The 22,153-nt window shown below is 41.6% G+C and overlaps 1 protein-coding gene across 2 annotated transcripts in view; it reads right to left on the bottom strand.

Annotated features, from left to right (window-relative positions):
* Positions 1-21,651, bottom strand: part of pth1r (parathyroid hormone 1 receptor) — an 88,394-nt gene extending 66,743 nt beyond the window's left edge. For both annotated transcript variants that reach the window (XM_079488810.1, XM_079488811.1), the window contains exon 1: positions 20,567-21,651. In XM_079488810.1, the coding sequence (XP_079344936.1) occupies positions 20,567-20,635 (69 nt within the window). In that variant the 5' untranslated portion in view covers positions 20,636-21,651. The remainder of the gene's footprint in view (positions 1-20,566) is intronic.
* Between the last annotated feature and the right edge of the window lie 502 nt (positions 21,652-22,153).

Genomic DNA, 22,153 nt, shown 5'->3' with positions numbered 1-22,153 from the left:
TCGCCATACTAAAAGTGACGCTCAACGCTGCAATGAAAAGGTGTCACGGCAGAATAACACTTTACAGAGAAGATTGTCTCTGATTGTCTGATGGGTGGACTGACTTGCGGTTCTAGCCTTGCATGGGATTGGTTTAGGTTGCTGTGCTCCTTCCCACTCCCAGGTGTTATGCATGATCATTAATCAATGATTTCTGTATATATTTGCTCTTTTTTTCTGTCATTGTAATATTTGCCTGATGGGAGACCTAGACGGTCGAAACGTTGCAAAATTGTTCTTCCTCTTCTTTGAGAATACCACTTTAACCAGACTAAATGTTTGGGAGATGAGTCCTCTGTGTCAAGCACTATATATCAGCCCTTACATTAGAAGAAGCCCCTGCTAGCCTTTACATGCAGTAGGTAGGTGGTACTGCCTACTCATGCTTGTCATGTTTAATAGAGATGCGCCGTTCTAGAATATTGACATAGAAAACCTTTTCCACTTTGACCCTGCGGAGTAATTTAGATAATTTAGACCCTTAAGATGTGCACATGCACACGCTCTACAGTGGGGGAAGTACAACAATCCAACAGCATGTGCACCAAGGCCCGCCCCACTCGATCATGATTGGAGGAAGGCCCCTCTCATCCTGATTGGATGAAGGCTTTGCCACCCAAAGCCCAAACCGAAACTAGGGTTTTTTGACCCCAGTGGCTCACTGTGGACAGGGAGTAACTCCTTATATGGTCAGCACACTTTATAGTAGGGAGGATTATCCAAAAAATAAGAAAAATAAGTGATATTTGAATTAAGTGAAATCACTGAATATACCTTTAAACTAAAGCACCACTTTTCAACCTCACTAATGTTCATGATAAAATACCACCATTTTGTTCTACTCAGTCTGTGTCTCATAGGAAGGCTGTGGGCGGTTCAGAAACCTGTCCACCAGTGACATCATCGTTAGGCAGATTTTTTTTAAGAACAAGATTTTTATTTATTTTTGAATTTAGATTTGTATTATCGTGAGAACGACGTCTTCCAGTATTGCATTGCAACTTTCCAGGAAAAGAAAGCCTGCCGTTTCTATTAGCTTGGATTCCCCATTTATGTCACTGTCACTGGTGCACAGGTTTCTGAACTGCCCACAAACAGAGTAGAAAAAATGGTGGCATTTTATATAAAGATAGGTTGAAAAGTGCTTTGGTCATGTTTTTACCAGCTGCTTGCAAAGCATGCAGCCTGGTCTATGCCTTGCTCTGAAACTTGCAACACCGCAAATTGCGAGAGACCGACACCTAGTCGACATTTCGGGTTGCCTAATCCGCATATTTCCAGTTGCCTAGTCTGCATATTTCAGTTGCTTGACTGGTTTAGTTTTTGGAGGCTGCTTATCTTATTTCTGTCACGACAGTTGCCACCACTGGCAACAACCCATAACATCCTATCATCTGCACGGCATGGCTAGTCGAGCAGTTCTGATTGGCTGCCTCGTCTCCAGCCATGTTGCCTCAGAATTCTTTAGGGTCACTAATTTGAGCATAACAGCGGAGCGCAGCTAGTAAAAAGTGGCATAACGTCAGCAGCAGACCCACAGATAATAATAATGCAGCTGGTAATTAATTGATTTAATCTATTTGGGCTTGTTGTATAATCTTTTTGACCTAAATTTAACAAAATCAACGGCCAATGAAGGGCCTCAAACCCAGTACCGTGCAGTCCAATTTCCCCGAAGGGCCCCTGAGAGTCAAGGGCCCCTGAGAGTCGAGGGCCCCTGGGCCACGGCCCCACTGACCCAATGGATAATTTGGCCCTGCACAGCAGATCTATGCATATATTTTAGCACACAATCAAATTCTCACGTGTACTGTCATGACAGCCTGAACCAATCAACCCTCGGCTTGCTCATTGTCAAAGATGTGTCCCTGAGCCAAGAGGCTTAAAGGGTCTTTCAAACGTGAAGCGATATAACGCGCCTATAGTTCATTTTCAATGAGACCTGCGTTTTTGCAAGCAAATTTACATGAGCGCGGTCCCGTGAATTTGTTGCGCACGTGCTCGTTTCGTGCACACGCCCGTGACTCACCAGACCTGGATACTGTTTAGCTTTTTTTTAACGCTTGCGTTGTTGCGCCCTTCTTGAGCAGACCTGTAGCAGACCTGTATAGCAGACCTGTAGCAGACCTGTAGCAGACCTGTCGTTGATCCAGGCAACAACGCCTGCGTTCCTCGCTTCCCGTTTGAAAGGCCCTTAACCCTTAACTGCTTTCCGGATGATGTTGATGAAAGTGTAGCTCAGGAAACATAATGACGATGTGATTAGCTACAGTAGGTCAAATAAAGCATTGCCAGTATACATTAATTATTAGTCTATCTCTGTGTCAACACATGAGATAAGGTGTAAAAAGCAGAATATAACCACAGAAAAGTGGCCCGCAAAAGGGACACTTTCTCCGTTCTTGTTCTGGTTATGTGCGTATGCTTGTTTCTGTTGTTGTGCGCATATGTGCTTGTTTCTGTGCACGTGGGCACCTGCTCATGCCAACCATAACAATCTCAGTGTTCCTAATGACCTTGCTAAAATACATTTTGGGGGGGAAAGACAGCATAACAATATTATAGTCAGTCATAATGCAATACACAATTCAGAATGAAACAACAACAATATATCAGGTTTCATGCTGTTTTGCAAGTTGACCCATAATTGCATTGGTTTGTGCTGTACAGTAAATAAATACGTTTTACCACTTAAAACTGTCCACATCAAAGCACTGCACAATAATGCAATCAGTGCTCTGGAGACATGTTTGTACAAAGAACTGTACCACTACCACTCCAAGCGACAGTGGTGGACTACAGTAATGTACTACATGTACATCACTGTAGTACATTTTTTAGGTATTTGTACGTCGCGTGAGTATTTCCAATTTCCATTACTTTTATTTCTACTCCACTACATCTCCGAGACAAATATTTCACTTTTACTCCACTACATTTATTTGAAAGCATTTAGTTACTAGTTACTTTGGCCATTTGAAATCAGACGATCTACAAGCTCACAATGCATGGCGATGCGATGCAATTGTGAGCTTGCGGATCTGCTATTTTCAAAATATACATATACAATATACAATATACATCTGAAAACTTGAAATGGGACATTCTGCATAGCGAGTACTTTCTACTTTTGGTACTTTAAGTACATTTTGAAGCCAATACTTTTGTACTTGAAGTACATTTTGTAGTAGTTTCCACCACTCCAAGCAAGCAAACAACCCCTTTTACACTGACATCCAGGGAACTACAGTAGGACACAGACACAACAAGGCCCCCTAATTTTAAGTACACTCTCAATAATATGTCTAAATTGGAGAATAATCAGGCAGTGATGAATTATCCAAGGTGAGTCTGTGTGTGTGTGTGTGTGTGTGTCCGTCCCCAACATTCCTCTCCGATTTGCAGAATCAAGAGCTTGGAGTTAGTGGAACCTCAATGGGATGCTCAGACTGAATCGTGTGCTCACCATGGACACTTTCTTTTTAAGATTTAGAACTTTAAGTGTGAATTCTTCTTCCATGAATATAGCAAGGTTGTTTTTGATGTCAGCTAATGGCCAAGGAACTGTGACCATCACTGTAGAATAATCAGAGAATCCATACTTTGCATTCTACGTCTTTCTTAGGGGCGACTCACACGTGCACAACAGATTGATGTATGCTTGTTGTATGAGATGTATAGCTGATGCAAGCTCGCAATGCATTTCCAATGGGAGTCACATGGTTTGACACAACATTTGTGTTGTATGAGGGGGAGGGGGGCAGTCGAAACACAGCCGAAAGCCATACAACACAAATGTTGTGTCAAACCATGTGACTCCCATTGGAAATGCATTGCGAGCTTGCATCAGCTATACATCTCATACAACAAGCATGCATCAATGTTGTATGCTAGATGTAAAGGTGTGAGTCGGGCCTTAAGGTGGCCTTACACTAGCCGATAATCGGGCATTTTTGACGCTCAGGGGGTGCCCGACTCAATCGGGCACCCCCCGCGCGGGATCGGCCCGATCAACATCAAGAATGTTTGATATTTGCTCGGCCCCGCTCCGATTATCCTGTAGTGTGTGGTGCTGTCAGATTTCAAATGCCCGATTATCGGCTAGTGTAAGGCCACCTTTAGTCTACAGCATTACTAAGGGCCAGGCAAAAGCAATATTACCAAACAAGCATCCTATCCTATAAGCATATACTATACAGTAATTTACCCATAATGCAACGGAAACAACAAAAGGTGGTTCCAGGGTTGTATTAAACAAAATTAGTTAATATTTGAAAATAGCCTATCTACAAGCTAATTTGCTGTTCAATTTAATTTTTTGACAAAATGTCGTTCTGCAACACAAATCGTGCATGGGTGTCCCTGGCCAAATACATATTAACCCATTCTGACCTGAGATCAGATTCTAAAAATGTCTTCTACATCCTGACAGTTTTCTGAAAAAGCTATGTTTCTATGTCAGTCGTTCTTCGATTTAAAAAAAAAAACAGACCTACAAGCTCATAGCGCGCCACATGGTGGCACGCTATGAGCTTGTAGATCTGCTATTTTTCAATAGCTAAAGCTTAACATAATGCTAACACCAAAATGGGTTAAATTATGGGTCCTTGACCCTTATGAAAACGTTTGTGAACCACTGACTGTAGGCAGTGAGGAAAATAAATTGGCAGCACCTACTATGAACGATACTGATCGGAGAGTAAAACATTGTTTGCATAGGCCTACATGGTTGGACTGTGCATGGTATATTGCAGTTGAGGTCTGTAACCGGCCTGTCAGCATGAGCTTTCCACTTTCCACTTACAACAAGGTCGCTAGTACTGAGACCTTTGAAACCATGTTTTATTTAACTGAAAATGACTGGAGCTCATGGAGGAAAAGCAGAGTCTATGTCAACAGCCAACGGTGTGCATGGATAAGAAATTGCCATTAGGGATGTCAACGGGTAACCGGATAGCCATTTAGCCGACCGTTAAGAAATATCCGAATATTCTTATCGGCTTTACGGTTAATTTGCATAATAATAAATGCGTGTTCTGATCTGAAATCCCTTTATTTTAGATCGTTTTTTATTAATAGTACAACATTAACATTACAGAGACTTTAGTTGTCATTGTACAATACTTTAAAACAGTTGTCATGTTGCACACATGCCTAAGATTGCTGTTATTTGCGCGCCCGCGTTGAAAACAATGTATTTCAAACTCCAGCTTGTCACACTCCGAGCGCTGTTTTCTGCCCCCTCAATGGCGCAAAGTTCTTTGTCGTACTTCTGGCTCTGCACAACGGTAGCTCTGCAGTTGTCAAAACTAAAAGCGAGTGACAGCGAGACAAACATGTCGACCGTATCGGCGTATCAATGAAGTGGAGACACTGGAGACACTTGGCATTATTAATTACATTACATTAATTTCATCCCACTCCACTGACACATGCCTTCTCTATTTGAGCGACCACATCAAACATGAGGTGGATGCTGGCAAATACTGCGGCATGGTCATGCTGGACCTCCAAAAGGCTTTTGACACCGTGAACCACTACATACTGGTTAACAAGCTAAAAGCAATTGGTTTCGATAGCACATCAGTGAGCTGGATGCAATCCTACCTGGAGGGTAGAGAACAGATGGTGGAGGTGAATGGAACACTGTCCCCCCCTCCCAGTGAGCTGTGGTGTTCCACAAGGAAGCATACTAGGGCCTTTACTGTTCCTAATATATGTAAACGACATGACATCAGCTTGTGACTGCAACTTGTTCCTGTTCGCAGATGACTCAGCACTACTAATCTCGGACAGGAACAAACTGCAGGTTGAAAAGGCCCTCAGCTCTGAACTCGGTAGAATCTGCACCTGGCTCGCTGATAACAAACTATCTTTACACCTGGGAAAAACTGAATTCATTCTCTTTGGATCTAATAGTAATCTCAGCAAGGCAAATTACTTCGTGGTTAGAGTGGGTGACAATGTTATCACACGTAAAGATGAAATTACCTACCTAGGTTCCATCATGGAGGCTAATCTTTCCGGTGATAAAATGGCCAGGATCTCCTCACTGGTCAACAAAAACACCTTAAAGACCTTAACAGGAGCCCTCGTACAAGGTTTCTTTGACTATGCATGCACCTCCTGGTACCACAGCACCTCAAAGGCCCTTAAAACTAGGCTCCAGACTTCCCAAAACAAACTGGTCAGGCTCCTACTTGGCCTCACCCCCCGAACCCACCTCACCCCTGCCCACTTTGACAGGCTGGAATGGCTTAGGGTCGACGACAGAGTACAGCATCTTGCAAAGGGTCTGGTCCACAAGATTCGATACACCACCAAGATACCCATGTACCTGTCTAGATACTTCCTTAATGTTAACGAAGTCCACACCCACAACACCAGAGGGAGTGCAACGAACCATGTACAACCCAGATTAGGCACAAACAAGGGACTAAATTATTTTCGCTCCTATGCCACCAAAATGTGGAACGCCCTACCAACAGTCATTAAGACATGCGAATCCCTTGACTCCTTCAAAACTGCTCTCAAAGGGCACCTACGGACGGCTGCAATTCGAAACTGGCCCCCCCACCCCTTTTTCCCCTCACTGTATATGTTTCTTTTCCCTTTTTACCTCCTTTATGATGAATTCCTGTTCCGTTCTTTGACTATATAGAAGTGTCTACTTGTACGTCTCTAAATGTTTTGATGAATTGAACAAGGTGGACCCTCTTGTAAACAAGTGTAATGCTTATTTGGGTCGTCCTCTCACAGTTAACAGTCTTTGTATTGAGTTTGTGCTTGAAATGTACTGTAATTCTGCAAACTGTTAATAAATATTTCAATCAATCAAATAAAAAAAACATCCATTATTGGCCTGGAGAAAGTTTACAGCTGCCGCCTCCTTGAGTCCTCCGTCTCCCCATAATGGCACATCTATGTGCTATCTATGTTTACCAGATTAACTGAGAGGGCTTTCTCGTCGTCAGCGAAAAGTCAACAAACAGCTGAACATTGACATGCATGTTGATCTTCTTTATTAATAATAATAAAAAAGGCTTAGGCCAAGCGGCCAGTGGCTTTATAGGTAGCTAGTCATGGTAGGTTGCTCAGATATATAATGGAGCTTTGTATTATGTTTTGGACTCGCAATTTATCTCAAACTTCTACCCATGTAAAAATGTAATGACTTATTGTCTCCACCAGGCCGAAGGCATGGGGAGAGAGTATGTTTTGCACTCCGTCCGTGTGTGTGTCTGTCCTTCCGTCCGTCCGTCCGTCCATCCGTCCGTCCGTCCGTTATCAGCTAATCTCCGGCACCGTTGGCCCGATCAATTTTTTCTAGTTTGCAATTGCAATATACCTATCACTGGAGATAATTTTACAAATATTGTAACTTATCAGTTACCGTATATTTCCAAATAACAGCCCTTACTCAAATAGCCTCCCACTACCTAATAACAGCCCAGGTTCTGACACCATTTTGCGTATAATAACCGCCTCGTCCAAATAACCGCCTTCGTCCGTATAAACGCCCATAGTCAGCCTCATTTATATTATATATATATTATATATACAAAGCGTGTTGAGTTTGCAGATCTCCTATTTTCTGCGTGCCACTCACGTGGCCTCACCACCTCACAACAGCGCAACACCAAAGTCCTCCACATCCCAAGAATAAATGTACTGTATAGTCATTCGTGCGATACTCAGCCTATGCACAACCGATTGATTTATTTCAAAGTGGCATATATTCTGTCAATTTCTGTGAAATGTTTGTCATTCCATGTATATACAAGCTCCAAGTGTTCCGTCCACAGCACGTTGTGAGCTTGCAGATCGCAGGTGGACGCTCACCATGAATGTAAGCAGAGGTCCTACCAGCGGTTCATTTCACTGATGTGTACAACTTTATTCAAATGGTTGAAAATGTATTAATTAAAAAAAACTGAGCCCATGTATTACATCTATAAGGCCAAACCTCATTTGAAAGAATATATTAAGAGTATATGACAGCCTTTTAAAATGTTTATAATATTGGAATTTTACACAGCTGTGCTACCAAACGAATTACATCATGCCAGTCTGTTTGCGGTAATCTGGGTCAAATCAATTAAGCAGCAGGAGCTGCCTATAAACTCCCCTATTCTCAATATTAAATCAAAAAGACAAAAGACTTTGCCTGCTATATATGATTATCATACCTTTTCATTTTGCGCTAAAAAACATGCTCAACAGGAACTGTAACCAAATAATGGCCCGGTGCAAAAATAAACTAGATAAAGTGCCCCTCGGGGCACAGGTCTCCACCAGGGCAGGTCAGGGTGTGGTCTCCTGGTGACACTATAATAGGCCAATGTGAAAAGGATGCCATTTCTCCTTATGCCTTGGATGGCAATTGGATGATTTGAGGCATTTTGTTCCAAAAATGTGTTTTGCTAAAATCCACCTGTTGGTGGCGCTATACCAGGCCAATGTGAAAAGGGTGGGATATATTCATCAGCCTAGTAGGAAAGTCCGGGAAAGATTTCACGTAAATGGCATGCTGCGTTCATGATTTGAGGCTTTTTGTTCAAAACGGGCCAATCCTGCAAACTTTGAAAGCCAATGATAGCCAATTAGGATGGAATATGAAATATCGGACAGATCCGTCTTGAACACATGACTATAGATATACTGTGTAACGATTTGCGGGATTTTTTGGACAGAATCTGGAGGAGTAATATTCAAAAATGTGTTTTACAATAGTCGCCCTCCTGGTGGCGCTATAACAGGACGTTCTGGAAAATTTGGGGCAGAGGTTCATCGTTGGCATCCAGGGAGTTTGTGTGCAAAATGTGGCATTGACCGGGTTAACGGTGACGGAGATTAGCTGTACACAGACGGACAGACACACACACACTCTCCCCATGCCTTCGGCCTGGTGGAGACAATAACGGCCTACTGCAAATAGCAGCCTAGTTTCCTTATAAACAACCGGGGTACATATATGTCAAAGGGCGTCCCAAGTCAATCCCCAAGATCTGAATCAGACTCGATCGAGGCATATTTTTTGATGAACCGCTCTAGGCAACATATCGTTCATTCAATGCCGGATCCATCCATCTAATGATTTATTTATCCTCAATAAATAGCTATGTGAACAGGTGCACATGGGCTGAAAGCCGAATATCAAACATGTCAACACTGTGGAAGCACTTCCAACAACTGCACCGTGTCCTAAAGCAACGCCCGATGCACTCTGCACTCCTGATTGCAATTATAGTGACATTTGCTAACATCGCTTGCATGGTAGATGATTGCTGTCATTTGATGTTTGCTCAATGTCACTGCTCAGCGTGACAGTGCTGACTGACTGACTTCAATAGGTTACTGTACAAGGTGCTACTGTATGTTGGATGCCCATTTTTAAACTGTGTTGTTGTGGGTCATGCAGCATTTGGTCATATTTCACTTAACACGTCAAAGAGTTTATTAGTGGAAGAAAGAAGGCCCTAAAGTTTACTCCTGCGTGAGTACTGTATGAGTGCTTTGTTTATTTCACAACAGCCAGTAGATGATACAAGTAATCTCATTTCCCGTCTGTGTCTGGCACAATGCCAGGCAGAAGAGTAAAGGAACCCGTACTGGTTGACAACATTAATTAAGGTATTTGAAGCAGCCGAGCAGACAAAACCACATTGATGGACGGCACACGATGAATACCAGTACTTAACCCATTCAGGGCGGGAACCCCCGTGTTTTAAGCATTATGTTATACTTTAGCTATTGAAAAATAGCAGATCTACAAGCTCATAGCTCATAACGGAAAATCGTGAAAATATGGCGCAAATCTTTGAATATATATTCTTTCAGAGCGAACGTTTTTAACTCAAATCTTTGCTTCTGGGGGGGGGGGGGGGGGGTCCATGGAACAACATATTTTCAGATAGGGGTCGGTGGCCAAATACAGATATTTTTGGGGCTCCTTGACATGAACATGTCAAGGACGACTGACATAGAAACATGGGTTTTTCAGAAAACGGTCAGGATTTTAGAAGGCATTTGTAGAATCGTCCTCAGGTCTAAATGGGTTAAAGTAGTCTATGTGTCAGTGTCATTCAGTGTTATCGGTACTACTCGAGTTATTTATTAATTGTTGAGAAAATCTTCAAACGCAATTTGTACCAAATGTTGTCAGTTCCAAGGCCGAAGCGCATGTTTGCCGATTTTCAGCTGTCATTGGATCATCACTGAGCCGATGCAGCAGTCCAGGTGAGTCTCTACTCACTCTTATCTTGGACATGAATTGTCACAAATCTGCCCTTTGCTGCAATGAGGATTTCTTACTCTTTGCTGGAAAAATCTCGAGCTGTGAACTGCATACTTACAAACCCACCATAAGCCCCAGAGGTTTGCAATGAAACTAATAAAGGTCCTTTTAAGAAATCCTGCCTTCTCACAGCAGCAGCCAGAAGCCATGTGCCAGGCACTAGGGCCCTGCCCAAAACTCTGAGTTGCATCCAAATCACGTAAACAAAATGCACCAGATGTGCCAAAAAGGCCACTGATTCGGCCGTAATAATTTAGGAAATTAACTTTGTGCTGCCTGTATACTTGCATTAGGGATTAGGCCGCATTATGGGTCTATAGGGAGCTCCTGTAGTTTTGAAATGCAATCCTGCGCGCAACAGCGGGGGGGAGGAGGGCTCTGTCCGAATCCTCCGTCAATGGGCAAGGCAGATATACATGGCTGAGAACTTTCACAAGTCAACGCAATTGAGGTACTCTGGGATTTCAGGAATGCTGCCCACATGGAATTCTGAGCCACAATATTCATACAGCAGGTAACTGGAGTAAAGAAGACCCTACAGGTCAAGACTTCAACGCGGTGTTGTAGCAGTCAGTCCTGTGTGTCTTTGACTGGACTGATTGCCATATATTACCATCATTTTATAATAGTGTTTAAGATTAATTGAGTACTACAGACGAAGAACAGTTTAAGTCCAAATTTTATTCTGACCCCTCTCCACGAAAAGGCCTCGTTGTCCTGACCCCTTATCCATCATTTATACATTATGGATAATTATTGTGGACTTAGACTGTTTTTCGTCTGTAGTACAAAATTGTCTGTCTGTTTGAAAAGGCCTTAGTTCAGTACACTATACTGAGCGTATTAACAAAGACAACAGTGTAGGTGCTGGACATGGAGAACACAGGGGAAATATATAAAGCCTTCAAATCCTATCAACAGTTGACATACATCGATTGTAACATTTGACACAAGACTACTTCACAGTATAATTGATACCATCGCCACATGTCTCTTAGACGTGATCTGTCTCTTGGCATTCAGCTGAAACTTGACAACTTCCCACTTGCAGCAACATTCTTCTTTTCATATGTTCACCGAGATCAAAATGAAAGGAACCAGGGTCAAGATTTATAGGTCTGTAGAAAAGATCAGAACAGTGAGATCGCCCATTTTCTCACATTCCTGCACCTTAAAACAGTATTATAGGTGTCATTTAAGAATGTGCCCTTTCTTAACCATATGTACCCTAGCGTATAGCGTCCGTATTCTGGCTGGGGCGAACATTTAGAAAAATAGCCGATCTACAACAGCTCCCAATGCATGTGTTATTTTCACCAAAGATCTGGTGTAGAGGGGAAAAAAGGAGCAGAACAAGTTCAGAGCCCTGGGAGACCCTGTTCCACTAAGCATATTCATACTGTGTTTGCTCTATGTCCTTAAGATAACCCATGTCGAGAAGTATAATTATTGGTGAATGCAAATGAGAAGATTTAGAGCTTAAGTCAGAGGCAGGAAATTGCGAGTCGAAGACCATCAAATCAGTTGACAGAATTGAAATTCAAATTAAAAAATGAAACACGAACAATTATGCAAAAATAGAAGGAGCGTACGTTTTTCACACAGACTCTAAAAGGCAGGCCTGTCTTTTCCAGAAAAGCTGCGTGTGTGTATATGGAAGGTCTTGCAGCAGGGACACTTCATTAAAATATCTGTGTTGGTGGTGTAACTTTTTCGGTGAGGTGTAAAAGTGGCATTGAGTTACTCACACTCCTGCATTCTTCAAGTGGAAAAGCTGAAAAAAAGAGGAGGTCACGGGAAGTCAAGAAAACAAGCCCTTTCCTGAGTCAAACACAGCCATGGTATAACCTTACCATGCCAATGAAACTGAAGACTCCCCTATTAACACACATTATGAGACTGACTCATGGGCCCTCTCCAAACTGAGCAATGTGTCAGTCATTATGAAAGAGGTGACCGTGTGATTAAGGCGATTATATTTCTAACAGGGAATTTGAAAAATCCAGATAGGATTGCTTTCTGGAGTTAGCCACATGAGCCCTTTTCTGGGCATGACATAATAGGCGGCCATTCAGGGAAAACAATTCAGCTAAATTTGCTGATCCGCAGCGTGCTTTGAACTTGTAGATCGGCTATTTTCAGTGAACGACATTTGGTGTATGGGGGGAAAAATGAGGGGGCCAACCAGCGCTGTCCAGGTAAACAAAATTACACTTTTAAAGTGACGGTACACATATTACCAGTTAACAGTTTCTTTAATATTTTTTTCTTAGTAAAAAGGTCAATTGTCTTCCGTCTGTTAGAAAGGTACTGTATTTGAAGGCCCTTGTAAAAGATACGTCTTTCCAGAAAATAATAGAAAATGCTCGATAGTGGGCTCGATAAGAACCCGGCTCGATAAGCCGGGTTCTTATTGAGAGATTAAAATAGGGTGCATTTTGCATCCCAAAACGCAGTTTATAGTTAAGGGATGCAATAAAACAACGACCTCTGCATCCATGGGATGCATTACTGTACTACTGTACTGTTTTTTATTCTAGTTTATTTTTGCTAGCTTTAGTTATAATAATAATTTCTTCTGTTTTCTACAGGAATATAACCACATTATAACCATATAAAAATGAAATTCGAGTTAAATACTGCAATTTGTGAAAATGGCAAAATATGGCTCCTAACGTCGTTGAAGTGGGACTCATAAAATGTCCCTGGGACTCATCTAAAAGACCATCCCTGCATCCCGGGACTCAGTACATTGAAAACCTATTTACATCACTGTAAGCCTGATCGATAAGGTGCTCGTTATCAATAAAAATTAACGAGCTCCATCCCTAGTACAATGAAGTATATACGGTTTAAGTGGTTAACTTGACGGTGTAACCGTTCTCCACCACTGCGCAGCACAAGCAGTGCTCTAACATATCAAGGGGTATAATGATACGTTGTGTACAGTGGGCCGTGTTTGCCCCTAAACGTTGACTCTGTGAGGGGAGACTCCAGTTAATCCGAGGAAAATTCAGGCAAACATGTGGTGACTGTCCAGTGACGGCAGTGGGTGACCTTCTCACGATCTTGGAAGGTTAGAAATCTACAGGAACTGAATTCCACGTCAGTAACACCTAGACGATACTTACACTAGCAAGTGATGTTGAACTTTGGTTGAAGTCTGGGGGCCGTAGAGTGAGTTAAAAGTCCAAATATTTGCAGTCGCCTATTCTATAGTTGCTCCTTTGCTCCATGAGTAAGAGGAAGTCTAGTTTCTTTCTTGTTCTCTCCATTCAATCTCATTGGATAGTGAGCAGAACTCATATTGACATATTGACTTAGCACATAACACAAAGAAAGCAGATATATATATCTGTTCCTTATTCCCCTCCCGCCTGCCATCGTCACTCACGTTACACAGACACTGGTGAGTCGTGACCTATTTATGTGGAACATATCCAATTAAAGAAAAGTAACATAGAATCCACGGTCTTCATATTCATTTATGTGCTTAAAAGTCTGATAATGAGTCCTGCCATGCAATGAGAGTGAAATATACTCACTAAAGGGTGCGTTCAGACTTGGATGGTTAGAGCGTCGCGATTACATACAAAGTCAATGCAAAGACGAGAATTGTGCAAACGGGCGCGGCGCGACCTGGTGCGGTACAAACGGGACGAACCGAGGCCAATATATGTATTCAGGTCTGAACGCAGGCTTATGTTTATCAATATTTGGACCAAAAATACCTATAAAGTGCACATTTTTACACTCTCAGAAAACAGAATGTGACAGAATATCTTATATCTGTGACTTGTCTGACCTACTTTCAAATTAATGGAGAACTTGTCTGTGTAGTGGAAGTAAAGTTAAAGTCTAATTTATACTCCATAGCACAGAGCCAGAGTACGGCGGTGTCGCTCGTCACAAGAACTGATTTGATCGTTGCAATGTGGCGCATTGGTACTAGCTTGAAGATCAGATGTTGTTGGCAAGGAGTACAAGCTTAAGTCCCTTTCTAAAACCTTAAACGGCTGTTAAAATATTCCTTAAAAAGATACAACCCGTGAATGTTATTTCCATAAATTGCAACACTGTCTAAACAACAGTAAAGATGGTAAAGACTGGGGGTTCATAGTGTCTAATCTGGTGCACTTCAGATTACGTTATATTGACAATGTCAATCAGTCTGTGTGCAATTCTCTTTTTTTCCATTATAATAAGTCTCTGATTGTAGCTTTAACAATCAGTGTAAGCAAAGGCAACCAACTGACTGCTTGAGACCAAACCTGGGGGTGCCGAGGTGTTTGAGCTCTCCCAGAACACTAATGAAACCCGATGAGAGAGGGGAACCAGATTGTAACAGATCGTAAATGTTTGGACTGCACAAGTAAATAAGGGATGAAATACTTCCTTCTGTGCAAGTTGAAGCACCTTTAGTATCGAATCGACATCAGTTGAAATGATCCAGGCCAGGTTGTGGAAAAATCTAGTCGAGCCAGTTCTACAAAAATAGATTGTCAAGTGTTGACTCGATATTAAATGCTTTCAGTCCAATTCCGGTGGTAGTAATGTCTCATCTGTAATCACATTTTGCTCCAAAATGTGTTGTTCTAAAAAAGTGGTTTTCAACCAGTGGTCCGGGGACCATTAGTGGTCCTTGAGAGGGTTCCAGATTGTCCCCAGCTAAACGATAGAGAGTTGGTAACCAAATGGACCCTTATTAGATCTTTAACTCTTGATAGTGTAAAATGAAACCAAATGGACTCGTACGGACCATTCATTTGGTGTCATTTTACGCTCTCAATTGTTAAACATCTGCCTTGCTTAATTTACCAGAAGTCTACAGTCTACACAATTAGAGAATGTGGAATAATTATTTTCATCAACGCCTGTTGTCTCTACTAATTGTACCAACATCAATACAGCATGGAATTGTGGACAAAATCATATCCAACGACAAAATAATATTCATAGTCTTTGGTCTGGGGCGCTAAATCTCATCAAATGGTGGTCCTTGACTCAAATGGCGAATAAATAATGGGCCTTGATATGAAATGGGTTGAAAACCTCTGTTTGAAAACTGTATTTTATACATGTCAGTGTACTTTCATGTCAGCTCAGCTATCATTTTGACATGCCATTAATTTGAACCATCATTCAATTTATGCATATATTATGCACACTACTAATATTTTTATATTTCACATAGCTGACATGTTTTCTTTCTATCTCTATTCTTTTATTCTTTCTTGAAAACTGCAAACGATGGGAGCTTGTATATGACTAAAAACTTCACCCACCTTTTCACCCATTTGCAGGTATCACACAGTATCTTCCCTTACATTTACAGTTGTCAACAAATATGAATATTTCCCTCTCCTTCTGTTGGTCGCTGTGTGTGTGTGCGTGCGTGCATATGTTCCTGGGTCCTGCCTGCCCTAGCTGTCCTAAATCTCCTCATTCACCATTTGAGCTAATCACCAGTCACCACCCTCAGTCAATACACCTGCCATCCATCAGCTCATCACCATAAACCCCATCTCTTCACCCACTTTGTCAGATCATTGTGACCTATAGTGATAGAGACCTGCTTCTTCAGACCTCCAGAGATTTGTGATTGGTTAATTTTGATCACTTTCCTTGTGCTCAGGATCATTTCTCGTCTGCCCGTTCACTTGACTGCCATTACAGCCTGCCCATGCCATTACCAATCGCTCCTCGACTCCCATCCTCTGCAAATAAACCCTCTTAAACCATTCAGCGCGGGAACCCCTTTTGGTGTTTTAAGCATTATGTTATGCTTTAGCTATTGAAAAATAGCAGATCTACAAGCTCATAGCGCGGCACCGAGTGCTGCGCTACAAGCTTGTAGGTCTGCTACTTTTGAAAAATCGTGAAAATGTGGCGCAAATCTTTATATATACTTTCAGAGTGAACGTTTTTTTGCTCAAATCTTTGCTTCGGGGGGGGGGGGGGGGGGGGGGGGACCATTTGAGAAGTTTGAGAACCATTGACATAGAAACATCATCAAACTGCCAGAATTTAGAAGACATTTGTAGAATCGACCTCACCTCATCTCCTGACTGTGTATGTGTTCTGCATGTAGGTTGGCTCTAAACAAAATAGCAGCTTTAGCGGAATTATTCTTAAAAAAAAAAAAACTAGTTTGTTTAATACATTGATTTCAATCTTTCACTCTGTCACACAAACGCACTTGCACACTAATCTTGTGTAGCCAGATGATCAGAGATCTCAACTACTGATAATGTCTGGTGTGACATCTAAATTCAATGTAGGGAGTAACTGGGTGGAAGTAATTTGGAGAAAAATAATAACTTTATTGCAGAACCAATGCAACCAACTGCAATTAGGGCGGTCATTCATACTGGGAGTGATATGATTTGTTTTCAAAACAGTGGGCGTAGGTTTGGCAGCGGCCGTTTTCTCCGCTCGCTGTTTCATATATTGATTTTACATTTCCCCAGGCGTATCAGTAGGCGGAGATCGCTGATTGTCTGGCTATAGAGGACTATGTGCACACACTCACACACACAGGCTACTGTACATGTGCACAGGCACGTGTGTGCATGTGTGCACAAAACACATTTTTGGAACAAAATGCCTCAAATCATCCAATTGCCATCAATGGTGTAAGAACAAATGGCACCCTTTTCACATTGGCCTATTATAGCGCCACCAGGAGGCCACAACCTGACCTGGCCTGGTGGAGACCTGTGCCCCGAGGGGCACTTTTTCTAGTTATTATTATTAGTGTGCAACCAGACTATTGTTATTGCGACACTTTCTTTTTCCTCCGGAGTAATCGAATAATCGAACTTCCGTTGTGATTGGCTGAGCTTTGCACAAAGTTTTTAGCAGCTAATTGGCTGTTGTTGGTTATGTAACCAATCTATGTTTTACAAACAGACTATTCCGGAGTAATCTAACTTTTCTAGTTAGTATATTATTATAGATAGATAGATAGATAGATAGATAGATAGATAGATAGACTTTATTTGTCTTGCGGATATTTGTTTTGTGCCAAGCAGTCATCAGGATACAACACACATAATACACAATACAAACAGATCACACATGTTGTTGTTGCTAATAATTACAACTATTGCTGCTACAGAATTATTATGTAGGCCGATATAATTCACTTATTTCTGCCAGCCTCAGCAGCCAGACAGTAAAAACTGAATAAATAAATGATATTCCCATTTCAGTTTTACTCTTAAGTCTACACCGTGTGTACAAAATACAAATTCAGTCCCCAAAATCCAGGTATTCTGGGTAGTTAAATTTCATTTTGCACATATTTAAAATGAAAGGGCACAACTACGGATGCCATGAATCTACAGCATTACTTTAAATATTATTATTCCTCTTTGCAAAAGGGAATATAAACACCACCAACTCTAACATGGCAACGGTCCAATTTATACTTTGTGCAGAACTATAGCGAGTGACTGTGTTGAAGGCCTTTCTTTACAGATACTATATAGTCCCCCTCCCCAGTAAAGATGCACACACGTGTAAGTCATCAGGCAGTCATGGGGAACAAATTAGGCCTATATATGCACTCAGTGAGGTTCCAGAAAGTGGTGCTTCCTCTTAACACATTCTGAGCGGGAACCCCCGCTTGTTGGTGATTTAAGCATTCTGTTGTACTTTAGCTATTGAAAAATACAAGCTCATAGCGCGGCACCGAGTGCCGCGCTATGAGCTTGTAGGTCAGTACGTACGTTATACGTTTAACTCAAATCTTTGCTTCTGGGGCGGTCCCTGGAACAACATATTTTCAGTTGGGGTCTGCGGCCAATTACATATATATATATTTGGGGGTCCTTGACATGAATATGTTTGAGTACCACTGACATAGAAACATGGGTTTTTCAGAAAACTGTCATGATTTAGAAGGCATTTGTAGAATCGTTCTCAGGTCTAAATGGGTTAATAAAAGCTATAACTGGATAAGTGAGGAAGGCCGCCATAACGGACAAAGACTCCTCGGAGGAGGAAGTGTTCTCTTTGTCTCGGAGTTTAGCGAGGTCTTGCTCACCCAGTCCAATGAATCATTGTCTGCTACTGTACGACCTCACTTCACCTAGAAAAAGGTCTCGCACCATGAGGAGGAGACGCAGCATCAGTTGGCAGTTGTCTTTGTTCCAACCCATTTAGGCTGGAGGCCGATTCTTACAAAAAATCTTTTTTAAGCAGTTTTCTGAAAAAAACTATGTTTCTATGTCACTGGTGCTCAACCTTTTTCATGTCAAGGACCTCCAGAATTATCTGTATTTGGCCGTGGACCCCCCCATCTGAAAATATTTTGTTCCAGGGATCCCCCCAGAAGCAAGGATTTGAATTAAAAACGTTCACTCTGAAAGAATATATATTCAAAGATTTGCGCCACATTTTCACGATTTTTCAAAAATAGCAGATCTACAAGCTTGTATTGCGGCACGGAGTGCCATAAAGTATCCTGGGTCAGCACCTCCCACTACTGGTGTGCGTTCCTACCTTTTTGTTAGTTCGAACAGCTAAAGCATAACATAATGCTTAAAACACCAAAAGGGGTTCCCGTCCAGAATGGGCTAACATTTTGGATTCATCATTTTAGGATGTTCGCCAATATGCCTATGTCCAATTCTATATGTGTACATTTCCACTCACTTTTTTTATGCTTTTTTTTGTCAGGTGAAACCTGACCTGACTAATAAAAGCTCATGAAATGTAGACAAGATCGACACCCTAGTCATACTAACTGCCTAGTCCTGATTGGCTGCCACACACGCTGCCTAAGCCAATGGGAGTGTAGTATGATTGTCTGCCTCCTAAACTATGCCACACACACGCGAAAGGGCTGATTCTTTGGTACAATACTGTATAATTGCATGGTATTTATTCTATTTTACTTATTTTTATACAGTATGTACTAAAATAGTACTGTACAAGAACTTTGCTGTAACTTTGATAACAAAGGTGGTATACAAATAAAGATTATTATAATGTTTAGCCATTTGCCATTTTGCCATATGTAATAGGACAACCAATAGAAGCGATTTACACACGTCTCTAATAAAATATAAAAACTGCAGTTGTGTCCTCCTCTCTCATATGCACAGAACAGGAATGCAGATGTTCCACTCTTAGGTTTGGCACCCACAGCAATCTATGTCGCTTTTGGTCACACTATGGAAAAAAACTGTTACATTTTTGCGGAGAAGAACACTAGAACCAAACATCAAACTGAAAATGGGTAAACAGTATTCACAGACAGCCTTTTTAACGACTGAATGTTGAATCAGCTATAAATATACAGCTATGTTATAATTGTTTTCCTCTGCCATCTCTAAACCAATGAGCCCAGAGGTCCAGTGCGGCACAGTGACGGACCACATCACTGTTAGCCTCAGAGGCCGGGCGAACTGCCTGTTGAATGCACAACAGCTCCAGCCAAAACACACACACAACCAACCTGGTGCACTGCTCTGCCTGCCTGTCTGCCTGCACAGCAGGCATTCTGGATTGCTATATACACAGTGATATATTTGACAGAGCAATCATACATCACATTGTGGCAGAAGATAGTAAAAAAAGAAAAAAAGCTATGACTCAGAGAGATTCAGAGAATAGGGAATTATTGCTGGGAAAGTGCTGAAAGAGATGAATGAATTGAAGACAATGGTTTTACATCATCTAGCTCTATACCTGTATATCCTTGCCTGAAGAGTTTGCACAATGAATTTAACATTGCTGACAACAAAGCTATACACCACAATAAAATAGTAGGCTACATTGCAGCACCAAGGCCAATATACTATTACTTTATAGGGGAAAACATATTTGTTACATTTGGGAGCACCTAAATAAGAATATTGCTATTTGCTATAGTCCTCTGCAAGTATGCAACAAAGCTTGATATGTTTAGTAATTTGGGTCAACCTTGGCAAAAAAAAGAAGACCACAAGCGCAAATGGGTTGGGGAACCTTCCTGCAGGTTCTGGATGTGCAGCTTAAAGGAAATGTCAAGAGCTATCAACACAATCATTACTCTTCGGTCTGCTTTCTAGGGAGATTGCGTTCTAATGGAAGCATGCGCTGACTGACATACAGTAGCACGAATTCAACTCGCAAATTCCTAACAATATTTTTGCATATTACGCACGGCACATAAAAGTGTTGACATTTTGTCACTATGTACACAAAACAGGATACCGGTGTGTTTCTTGAAAGACTTACCATGCATATGCTGCTCAGCAGAGAGATGAGAAGAAAGTCCAAATAGTGTTGCACGAGAGTGGATCCCATCCCTGACCCGAGGACAGCTCTGCCAGGACCTCCAAGATCGACTTGATGAAATTGTTTAATCTAATTTAACTATCTTCAAAGCGGCGCGACTCGTTTTTTACTCCATCTGTTCTCTGGATGCTCATAGTGCCTCGTAAAATCACAACTCTATAATCTGTTTTTGCCCACAATATTTTTTCCTCTAATCTTAGCCCACTCACTATATATATGCTCATGCAGACTCGGTCAGCTCACTTTATTTCTCTGCATCTGTCTCTCTCTTTTTTTTCTCTTCTTCTTCTTCTGAAATTACATCCACATGTCAGAACTATTTATGTCGCTCTCGCTCTGCGGTGGGAAGTTCAAATGATTCTTTGTAGGGAAGAAACCAACGCTGTATTTTTAGGTCTTTTAAATTTCCCCTCAGACTAACTTAAACACTTCAGTATGGAGCTGTGCGCCTTATGCCTTTATTCCGATCTGCCCTTCCAAAGTCGGGCGGTTTTGTGTCCAAATGTTAAGTCGGTGCTGGACTAAACGCAGGCTATCACTCCATCACAGGATTCGCTATTTAAATCCGCATTTTGAGTCCATCTGCTTCATGTCACCATCAGCGCTGATGTCTATACGCGACGGTAACCAGGTTATCAGAAAGGACTATAGGTAAATTGGTAAAAGAGAGAGCAACATTAATAATTTTAACAATTAATATTTTTTTTAAACAATTAACTATAGCCTGAAATTACAACCTCACACTTTTTGCCGACTTTGCGACGCGTGGATCAATGGATCAATGCATCGCAGATTTCACATAACTTTTCAACATGTTAGTCGATAATCGTTTTAGGAAATCCAGAACTCGCGCTAAAGCGTAGCAAGAAGTCTAACTGCAGTGAAATAATAACTGAATGAAACCCCTATAAATGTCTACTCTGTTTACGCATGGACATGTAGACGAAGCTAGACAGTTGAGAGAAAAGCGCCAACTTGGCTTTAAAGAATCACTACTTACTATTTTAATGAAACCAAATAGCCTACACCCTGATGAATTGCTAGGCTATGATAGTCACAAACGTGTGTTTCAGCGCAGCCCTTATTCAGAGTAAAATGTAAAAAAAAAAGTTGAAGGTTCTCGTGTAGAAAGCAGCGGCTCCAGATGCGGATGGTAGCGGATCATGCTCAGTTGTGAGTATGTGTATAGGATTAGGAAGGGGGGTGGAGAGAGAGGCAGGTAGGGTGGAGCGTCAAAGAGTTTCATTGGTCCGGACTCTCCTACGTTACATTAAACCACGGCTCGCCTCTGAAATGACATATTTTCTCACCCCTCAAACAAACTCTACATTCAACAGACTTCGGGGCCTTTGCCAAACTATTTCTGCAATCTCCCGAACTTATATTTGGTGATATATATTGGATTACCACATGGCAATAATGGGGATTTAATATGGCCACTATATATTTCGCCATCTATTTGTTAAGCCGATTTGAGCAAAACATCATTTTCTGTGAGCCCTTTTGATTGATTGATTGAAGTATAAC

The sequence above is a fragment of the Electrona antarctica genome (assembly GCF_951216825.1).
Source record: "Electrona antarctica genome assembly, chromosome: 19".
Classification (NCBI taxonomy): Eukaryota; Metazoa; Chordata; class Actinopteri; order Myctophiformes; family Myctophidae; genus Electrona; species Electrona antarctica.
Note: the sequence above shows the minus strand (reverse complement) of the source record. Positions and strands in the feature narration are given on the sequence as shown.